This window comes from Amyelois transitella, chromosome 24 (assembly GCF_032362555.1).
Source record: "Amyelois transitella isolate CPQ chromosome 24, ilAmyTran1.1, whole genome shotgun sequence".
NCBI classification, from domain to species: Eukaryota; Metazoa; Arthropoda; class Insecta; order Lepidoptera; family Pyralidae; genus Amyelois; species Amyelois transitella.
In genome coordinates, this window is record NC_083527.1 from 2,122,016 (window position 1) to 2,133,173 (window position 11,158).

An 11,158-nucleotide genomic window follows, 5' to 3' on the forward strand; every position below is an offset into this window, starting at 1 on the left:
CGAGTTTCACTGTCCCTATCTACCTGACAGGTGGCAATCAAGACTTTATACTTATCAGACAGAAGGTTTTGAAATATTTTCACGTCCTTAAATTTTTCTTTTACAAAATAAAAACACTCAGAAAGGTGTAATAACAATCCTAATATGACCAACGGAAATGCCCAATATTTTTTTTACGAAATGCTGATAATGTTTTCGCTGATCATCATTTCGCATAATTTTTATATGCGAAGCGACAATCATGTAAAAAAAAAATATTACGTTACCTTCAATTCATCACAACACCCAATATTGACCTTTTGAGACTAACTTCCAGGCACCAAAAAGACATCCAAGCAAAAAAAACTTAAATTTTATTGTTTAGTATTTACTTTTGATTTTTTAGGACTACTTCACTCGGCCTCTACTTCAAACGGTGATAATCACAGCTTCAGTACAGCTCACTTGTTTTCGTTTTAATAATTTCTTGTTGTTATATTTGTTTTGTGTTTGTAGCACTGTCGAATAAACGTTTCATCTATATTTAACCCGTAAGATATAAAGACGTGATTATATGTACGTTTTACTATTAAAACTTAAGTATTTATATGTATTTTGAAGTGGGGTAAAAATAAACAAACAATCAACTTACAACCTACTATAATTCACTAGTACTCTGTACTTCGTCTATCTGCATATCACCGTTCTTCGCGCCGTTTTCGCACGTTGTTTCCGCCATTTCTATTTCCCCCGTTTCTGTTTCCGCAGTTTCTGTTTCCGTGGCTACAGACGTGTCGGCGTCCGCTTCAAGCACTTCCGATGCTTTTTTGAACTTATTTACATCTGTAAAGAAAGATTTTAGAGTAGTAAGTCTAATATACTCTTTTACCATATAGTGAAACTTCATATTACTAAATGGACCTTAAATATGGAAGTTTCGACATTGGGGTCATTACGACTGGAATAGGGGGGTGTGAGGGGAATTACTATTAGGGAGTATTGAGAAGGGGGGGAATATCTTTACTCCTATCATCGTGGTGTAGTAATACTGTATACATACATAGGCTAACTCAATCAGTGTAATTTGTCCCGTATATATTTATTTATATAATCACGTCTACATCCCTTGCGGGGTAGACAGAGCCAACAGTGTTAAAAATACAGAAATTCCACGTTTAGCCATTAGACTAAATTAATAAATATTTGGCTAAATAATGAAATTGAGAATTAAATAGTAATAATACTGACCATAGGATAGGGCCCACCAAGGGAAAGGCTAACAAACTTGGGATTCTTTTTTAGGCGATGGGCTAGCAACCTGTCACTATTGGAATCTCAATTCTATCATTAAGCCAAATAGCTGAACGTGGCCATTCAGTCTTTTCAAGACTGTTGGCTCTGTCTACCCCGCAAGGGATATAGACGTGACCATATGTATGTATGTATGTACTGACCATACATACATACATACATACATAAAATCACGCCTCTTTCCCGGAGGGGTAGGCAGAGACTACTATGTATGTACTGACCATATTTGCTTGTATCTGCTCCGAGCAACCTCAGGTAGTGCACGGTGTCCGCCGCGGCGGTGTAGGCGCGCAGCGAGTGGACGCCGCGCCACCCCACCAGCGTCAGGCGCAGGTTCGATACCTGATCGCTGTATTCTAACACGCAGCTGCCGGTAGCTGAAAAATTGGCAAAAAAATATAAACATATAGTCATTTATAACTGGTAATTAATATAAAGTGGCGTGTGGTTCCCGGCACCAATAAAAAAAAGAATAGGACCACTCCATCTCGTTCCCATGGATGTCGTAAAAGGCGACTAAGGAATAGGCTTATAAACTTGGGATTCTTCTTTTAGACGATAGGCTAGCAACGTAGTAGCAACCCGTCACTATTTGAATCTCAATTCTATCATTAAGCCAAACAGCTGAACGTGGCCTATCAGTCTTTTCAAGACTGTTGGCTCTGTCTACCCCGTAAGGGATAAGTCATCATATGTATGTATAACTGGTAATTCCAAAGCATGTTACTTGTAACTACAAATCTTCGATCAACTTAACTACTGAACTTACCAAAATCCTTGACAAGAGTTTGCGTTTGCTCGCTGAAGAGTTTAAGTTCGGGGGGTTTGCTGGGGTTGTCGTTCTGGAGCACCAGTATCAGGTCGTGTTTGAGGATCTGCAGACGACGCTTCTGACCGATCAGTGGCGATATACTCTGAAGACCTTCTTGGGATAACCTGGCATAAACAAAAAAGTAATAACATTTTTTAGGGAAGTATAGAACGATACCTGGTTTTCAGGTTATCTATAAGAGTAGCTAATTGGGGTGCCTTTGTGTTGTCTGTCCGTCCATACGCCACAGCTATGATATTTATTAACTTATAGATAAGTGTGAAATTTGAACAGCAAGTTCGGTGAACCGCTACAAAATTATGAATATGAACCATGGGTATGAATTGGAACAACAAAATTACTTAAGTAACACATTTTATGAGTGGCATTCATAACATGAGTTTGAGGTATATATAAATTAATATCTTTTACTTGACTCAAAGGTTGATTAAGAATGCCGATTGTATTAATAATTTTTGTACTTTATTAAAGTAATATTTAAAAGTATTTATTACAAAATATAGTATCGTTGAGTTAGCATCTCGTAACACAAGTCTCGAACTTCGAGGCTAACTCAATATGTGTAATTTGTCCTGTATATATATATATTTATTTATTTATTTAAAGTGTAAATAGATTAATATAGTGTGGGACGCAACCGGGACAAGATCTGGTATAATGATAAGAACATAACATGATATGATGATCACGAAAGGATTATTATATATATCCTATGAATATCTCTTAATTATTCCATCATTAAGACAGCTAGCTAAACATTGCCTATGAGTCTTGTGACTAGAAGCTCTATCTACCCCGTTAGAGATTAAGACGTGATATAATATGTCACTTACCTAAACGGGCACACCATATTCTTATTATCGCATCTGACAAACGTCTTGACACCGGTATTGATAATTTTAATAATAGCTTCGTTCCTCGCCACCACATCTTTCACAATCGGCGACACTAAATATATATTCTTCTTCTTACCCACAAAACATCGTGTGAGTAAACAAGTCGGATCAAACTCTGATTTTAAATCGTAAAACTCTTTTATGGACGGAAAAACACTTTCTTGTTCCCCAGAGAAGAATACGAATGGATCTTCTCTGTAGCCGCCCATTCTTCTTTTCTTCTTCGGCGGCTCTCTCTTCTCATCTTTAGGAGTTTCAGCATCTTTTATCTCTTTCTCCCACGGTAATTGAGATTTCTTCTCGAGCACGGCGACGAAGAAACCGCCGGTGTCTTGGTGGTGCGGTAATATCCTTACACTGAAAAAATATATTTTACAAATATTTTATCTTGACTCCTCTATATTACATACATACATACATATGGTCATGTCTATATCCCTTGCGGGGTAGACAGAGCCAACAGTCTTGAAAAGACTGAATGGCCACGTTCAGCTATTTGGCTTAATGATAGAATTGAGATTCAAATAGTGACAGATTGCTAGCCCATCGCCTAAAAGAAGAAACCCAAGTTTTTAAGCCTATCCCTTAGTCGCCTTTTACGACATCCATGGGAAAGAGATGGAGTGGTCCTATTCTTTTTTGTATTGGTGCCGGGAACCACACGGCACTCTCCTATCTTATTCTGTAGATATCGCAGGAAGCGATTAAAGGACAATAAGGCCCGGTTCCCACCAAAGAATTTCCACCGAAGCTAAGCGAAAATATGTGGTAGTAACGAAATCTAGATGTCAATCAGATTTCTTCATATATACATACACATAATCACGTCTATATTCCTTGCGGGGTAGACATCCCTTCAGTCTTCGATAACTAAGGTCACTGCGCGGGGTTTAATGGTGAAAGAGTGTCCATACTGTGCACGTATAGTCTGTAATTATACCGTGCTTTGTGTTCAATAAATTATTTTGGTACATTTTGACTCAAACAACAAGCCTTTTCATAGTATTTAAGTGAATTATGAATACCAAGGTCACGAAAAAGTACCTGAAGCCGACGAGCTTGCATGAAGATATGTTATGAATGTGTATAAAGCGAAAGATATATTTGCATTCAGGGAGCAAGTCCATGATATTCTTTTTGACCAGTAGATTTCCTTAAACTTTACACAATCATCCAAAGTATGTAGTATATGTATGTTTATTTTATATGGAGTAAGTATGACTATATATATATATATAGTCATACTTATGTTTTTATAATATGTTTATATAATTTTTTATTTTACAGTTATCGCACTACCCGTACATCCATCTCAGTTTAGTCCAAAGGTTCGACTGGCAGAGAATGTCTTGTGGCATTAAGTCGGTGGACATTATACGTGCATGAAGTCTAAATAAATAAATAAATAAAATAAAAAAATATTAATAGTATCTACTTGCCTAGCCCTCCGGGAAAGAGCCGTGACTTTATGTATCTACCCACCCCGACTTCGCACGGGTAGCATTTATAGAAATAAACCTTGTCACGGGGTTTCTTGGATAAATAATTAAAATTCTGGATCCATGTACTAGGTTTAATAGGAATTAACAAAATCGAGAACTGAATCTACACTCAAATCTAAATTAGGACGCCAGGAGGGTTATTCTTTAAAATACAGATCCATTTCGAAACCACATTCACTTCCCATACATACAGCTAGTAATCCTCCCAGGGTTAAACATGGAATATTAGACTCAAATATAAGGGGCGTTGTGAAAGGCTAAAACTTTAAGTTATTAATTACCTACCTTGAACAATAACCAAATTGTTGTTTTATATCTCGAGTATATTTTGCACAATTTACTATATAATAAATCACGCACTGAACTTTTATTTCTATTTAAAGTTATATTATTTAATTTCTTAAAACTTTGAAATATTTCAATTAATATCGATTATTTCCGTTGCTAAATTGAATCCGCTTCTGAGATACCAATGGCTGACCTACCCCCGGTGAGTTTTTTTTTTGCTCACCCACATTTATTATAATACTTTTAACGATTTATTTCGCGCCAAGTTTTGAATAGGATCTGAGGAAGGTTGTTATGTAGTACATAACAACCTTCCTCAGAAAACCCTCTTTCCAACATTTCGAACAGGAAAAACATACGTCCACAACTTTCCGATATTAGCAGCGCATATATATTTGCAGACAGAGACAATAATGGGACTTTGCTACGTATAAAATATATAAGTAGTGATAATTATCAATGTCTATTTAGTGCCGTGTGGTTCCTGGCACCAGTACAAAAAAGTATAGGACCACACCATCTCTTTCCTATGGATGTCGTAAAAGGCGACTAAGGGTTAGGCTTACAAAATTGGGATTATTTTTTTAGGCGATGGGCCAGCAACCTGTCACTATTTGAATCTCAATTCTATCATTAAGCCAAATAGCTGAGCGTGGATCAGTCTTTTCAAGACTGTTGTCTACCCCACAAGGGATATAGACGTGACCATATATATGTATGTTTGTAAGTCTATTTTCACGCTAATACAAATTATGTTTGAAAAATCTTACCATCTTTCCAGGTGATACTTCCCGACGTCCTCCGCGCTGGGCGGGAACATCTGCGGTCGCACCACGGTCTGCCATTTCTCCGGCACGTCCTCGTATTTATCGTAGAACACCATGTCTTTGGATGCCGGCCGCCAGTGGGTCATGCCTTCAAAGAAAAATAAGTTTTAAGGTATCAGACCCTGTACGCTTGTAAAATAAGTAATTATAGGAGTGTATGCCCACCAAAAGGGTGAGAGTAAAGGGTAAAGGGTCAGGTCACCGAAACCGCCGAGCTTGCATGAAGAGAGTTATGAATGTGGATGAAGCGAAGGAAGTGTGCAGAGATCGTGGCAAGTGGAAAGAGGTAGTCGCTGCCTACCCCTCCGGGAAAGAGGCGTGATTTTATGTACGTATGTATGTATGTATCCCACCTTTATGCTTTCCACATACGATAAGGGAAAACATCTTGAGGAAACGTGCACATTGAAGCAACCGAATGCTTAACAATGATCCAACATTGATCAGATGGAAGTCGTTTTATGTTAACGTGTGTGGATTATACCTGAGATTAACGTACAGAGGAAGAAGATCAAACAATACCAGGCAAGCATAACCATACAAGAGTTCATCCCCACCTTTGTGAAACTCTAATCCAGGCTACATATACCTACTTAATATCCACCAGCTGTGGACTATCTCCAGACTCCTGTTTACGAGCCTGTGAGTTACCGCCTAATTCTACTTCTTCTACTCCACAGAGTTAAGACAATACATGGAGTATACTAGGCTAGCATAACCATACAAGAGTTCATCCCCACCTTTGTGAAACTCTAATCCAGGCTACATATACCTTCTTAATATCCACCAGCTGCGGACTATCTCCAGACTCCTGTTTACGAGCCTGTGAGTCACCGCCTAGTTCTACTTCTTCTAAAAGTTGAAACAACACATGGAGTATACCAGGATAGCATAACCATGCAAGAGTTTATCTCTATCTTTTTGAACCTCGATTCCAAGCAGTCTTTCACATCCACCTACTTACATACATACATATGGTCACGTCTATATCCCTTGCGGGGTAGACAGAGCCAACAGTTTTGAAAAGACTGAATGGCCACGTTCAGCTATTTGGCTTAATGATATTGAATTGAGATTCAAATAGTGACAGGTTGCTAGCCCATCACCTAAAAAAGAATCCCAAGTTTGTAAGCCTATCCCTTAGTCGCCTTTTACGACATCAACCTACTGTCGCAAAATACCAGGTAGGCATAACAATACAAGGTTTCACCTCCACCCTTATGAAACTTGAGTCCAGGCAGCATATCTTTAACATCTACCATCTGTAGCAAAATACTAGGAAAGCATAACCATACAAGAGTTTATACCGACCTTCATGAAACTTGAGTCCAGGCAGCATATCCTTCACATCAACCAGCTGTAGACTGTCTCCGGACTCTTGCAGTATCCTGTGTATCACCGCCTCGTTCTCCACAGGGTTGAAGGAACAGGTGGAGTATACCAGGCGCCCACCGACGGCTAGGAGTTCACAACCGCGACGCAGTACTCTGTATTGTATACTGAAATACAAATAAATTAGTTTCTATCATTCTTGACGGGCTAACATTCACTAAAAGAGTCGAAGAGGATGTTCATCTGAGTGCTCCAATGATGGAATTGAGATTTAAATTATTTACTCATATCTAAGTTTTATATGTATATTATCACATTCCCATGGATGTCGTTGAAGGCCGCTAAGAGATAGGCTTATAAACTTAGGATTCTTCTTTTAGGCGATGGGCTAGCAACCTTCCATTATTTGAATCTCAATTCTATCATTAAGCCAAACAGCTGAAAGATGCCTATTAGTCTTTTCAAGACTACTTTACAAGGCGTGATTATATGTATGTATGTATATTATTTTTTATACAAATACGCAGAAAGTTGACTGTGTTCGAATTTGGAGAAATATAAAAAAAATACGAACCCATGAAGATTATTTCCGTTGCCCGTAGACCACTTCAGCCAAATGTCTGGATTTTTGCGAAGAGTCGCATCTCCCGAGCAAGGGACATCGCATAAGATGCGGTCGAACTTAAGCGGCTTAACGACAGTCGAATCCTAAAAAATTATGATACATGTACATAATTTTCTTTTTGGTAGCATTTGGTGAAAATTTAATTTCAAACTTTGGGTAATGATAAAGGTGTTTATCACGAAATTCCACACTTATGGTGGATAAATCAAAAATTTTAATATACCCGTTCTTTTTACTTTGTAGAAAGAACTTCCACTGTTGGTACCAGGCGCTCATGAGCTAATAACGGTTCTCACGAGTGTCAATAAAAGCACAAACACACATAATACCTAATATTATAAATGCGAAACTTTGAAAGAATGTGTGGATCTTTACATGTTGAAAAAAATTTTGAATATGGGTATTATTCGTAATAAGCCAAATAGCTGAACGTGGCCATTCAGTCTTTTCAGGACTGTTGGCTCTGTCTACCCCGCAAGGGATATAGACGTGATCATATGTATGTATGTAATATTATAATTTTTTTTATCTCGAAATTCCCACGTTCCCCTTAATTTATAATTTCATCTTGTGGAGAGAAGATACTAGGCGTTCATAAATTCCTAAGAGCTCTCACCTTATCATCAGCGACGGTGAGAGACGGCATAACAGCTGAGTCGTGGTTCGTGATCAGTATACAGGGCGAGTTGAGCCGCTTGGCTTGATGGACCAGCATGTAGCAGCGGCTGTTGTCTACGTCATTCGCCATTACGAAACCTACAAAAAATGTATTTATACAAACAAACATAGATATTATCACGTCTATATCCACTGCGGGGAAGACAGAGTCAACAGTCTCGAAAATACTGACAGCCTGGTTCAACTTTTTAGCTCTAAAATAGAATTGAGATTCAAATAGTGACAGGTTGCTAGACAATCGCCTAAAAGAAGATCGCCTCTCAAGTTAGTTGATTTTTACGATATCCATATATAACATAGTGTAACGAAAACCTTGTCCGATCCGCGAAAGCCATTTTCTTATGGTTTTATTTATTGATACTATTACACAACTACCACCAAACTGTGCGGAATTCTAAATTCAAAAATATTTAAGCGGTTGTGCATATCAGAAAGCGCCATTTGAACCCGCGAATTGAACTCTACGCTAAAATTAGCTAGATAGCGGGAGACATTTTGATTTTTGTATTTTAAGTTTAAAGAACTTGTAATAAGGCTGTTTTTTTATTTCTAAATTCTGTGCGTCGAATATTGCAAATGCAACTTCTAAAAGTGGTGGTAGTACTGTATAAGTTGTCACAAAATGTATGTGCTTTGTCTTCATTGCTAATTGTAGACTTAATTATTGATTACCTGTAGGCATTTTTTCTTCATCTGCATGTAAAAACTCAATCAATTGAGCAGTTTTCGATCCTGGGGCAGCACACATGTCTAGTACCTGGAATTGTAATAAATTTTCACTTATAAAATACAGGTAAATAAAAACTATTTATTTATACTTTGTTTTACCACTAACTAGTCTACAAAATCCAACAGGTGCCAATTCAGCTACCAGGAAATTATGAAGGCAGTAGAGTTCTTTGTTACTAGAGATGACAGAGCAGGTTAGAAAACCTTTTCTATGGATGATAGAGTAAGACAGAATTACCTTATGGTGTGGTTGAACATCTAGAACTACTGGTGGAATCATGGACACTGCTTCCTGTCTTGAAACCCCGCCGGCCGCTGTTTCAGCTACCAGGAAATTATGAAGGCGGTAGAGTGCTTCGTTACGGCGAATGTCAGAGCGGGACAGTCTGAGCTGCCATGCCAGACCTGATGGATACCTGAAGAAGATGGATATAATATATAAATTTATTTTCTACTTATACATACTAATGAACATAAAATCTCGTCTCTTTCCTGGAGGGGTAGACATGAGACTACATCTACCCACTTGCTACAATTCTTACATAATTATTTCGCTTCATCTACATTGATCAGGCAATCCCATCAATTTAGGGTACAAAGAAGAATAAGAAAGTTAAATACCATGGTAAATTGATGGGCTTGATCTCTTCTTCTTCATCAGTACCCTCGACCTTCAGCTTCATATTCAGCAGTTCCGAGAAATATTCACTCTTGACAATCCGGAGCAAGGCATCGGCCTCACATTTGGACCCAGTGATTCTGAATGCGGTTGGTAGATTGTCTCGTAAAGCCTTCATGAAAGTGGGCCATTCCTCTTCAGGGCATACTTTTTGAGTCTACAATATATAAAAAGGCCAGCATAAGACTTAGAAAAATAGATACAGTATAAATCAAATCAATCATACAAAACATGTTTTTATTTATATATGTAAAACTTTTCCATTAGTGGGTGGCAAACTGACTGACAGACAACGCACAGGCCACAGATTCGCTGGGTTTAAGGACTAGAAATTTGGCATGTAGTTTCCTTATAGCTCTGCACTATGAAAGGTTTACCCAAAATTCCTAAAAGGATTTGTCGTTTTATATGTGTGAAGTTATTTACCTTGTAATATTCTTCAAAAGCAGCATTTTCTCTTACAATATCTTCATAATGTCTACGTGTATCACCAGCTGGCTTCTCTTGAGGGTTCTTCTCCTAAAATTTTTGGAATTTCAATAAATATATGTACATACATAAAATAATGTCTCTTTCCTGGAGGGATAGCCAGAGACTACATCTTTCCAAAGCCACAATCCCTGCATACTCCTATTGCTTCACATTCATAACCCCTTCATGCAAGCTTGGCTGTTTCTGCTACTTTTTGAGTACAATCTAAATTCAGTTTATAAAATCATAATGTTTCTATATGGGCAATGGGCTATCAACCTGTCACTATTTGAATCTCAATTCCATTGATGAGCCGTACAGCTGAGCATGGCCACACATTTAGACCCAAAGAGGACAAAATCACTACGATTAGGTCCTGCATACTTTTATAATATTGAGGTTAGTCCACGTTTATTATTTCAATATTTTTATACCGACTTACCTGTTCTTTACGGTCGCGCTTCCTCTGAGCGAACTTATTAACGTTCCGGTTTCTTCGCCCCATTCTTTCTAAGTAAGCACCAAGAGAAACAAATCTGTATTGTTTATATGAAAAGTTAAACATTCAATCACTTTTGATTTGACATCACTTTTGTTTTTGCTCAGAGCTCTTCTTTGACGTGCCGTGCCGGTTGACAGAAGGAACTTGGCGGTGACGGCTGGCCGTTTTACTGACGTTCGAAAAGCTAGGTTAAATTGCGTTCGCCAAATATCAAATATTCTTATACATGGAATACTTTATTTCGAAGCAACTATATTAAAAATATTAAAGAATTAGCAGTAGGTATAATATAAGAATGTCACAAAAATTTGCCACCTAAGTGTACATACTAAAATGAAATCTATTGTGATTCATTAGAATATATTTTTCTTTGTGTAGTAAAATCATATTGTCACTCTCTCAGCAGTCATTTCTTATCAGTAGTCTTGGGATGTACTTGTAAGTTCGTGTAAGGTAAATACCAGCACCAACATACGACTAAACCAGGGTTAAAAATACTTACAATAT

General features: G+C 37.8%; 1 protein-coding gene across 1 annotated transcript; it reads right to left on the reverse strand.

Annotated features, from left to right (window-relative positions):
• Window positions 1-549: 549 nt before the first annotated feature.
• LOC106135861 (tRNA (cytosine(34)-C(5))-methyltransferase) lies at window positions 550-10,861 on the reverse strand. Its single transcript, XM_013336258.2, has 13 exons — window positions 10,592-10,861; window positions 10,105-10,197; window positions 9,621-9,835; window positions 9,238-9,415; window positions 8,943-9,027; window positions 8,209-8,348; window positions 7,542-7,675; window positions 6,947-7,134; window positions 5,579-5,723; window positions 2,956-3,375; window positions 2,060-2,226; window positions 1,512-1,667; window positions 550-822 (listed from the first exon to the last, which is right to left on the reverse strand). Exons 1-13 carry the CDS (start codon window positions 10,712-10,714, stop codon window positions 638-640), a joined length of 2,229 nt encoding a protein of 742 aa, XP_013191712.1. The 5' UTR covers window positions 10,715-10,861; the 3' UTR covers window positions 550-637.
• Window positions 10,862-11,158: the final 297 nt, after the last annotated feature.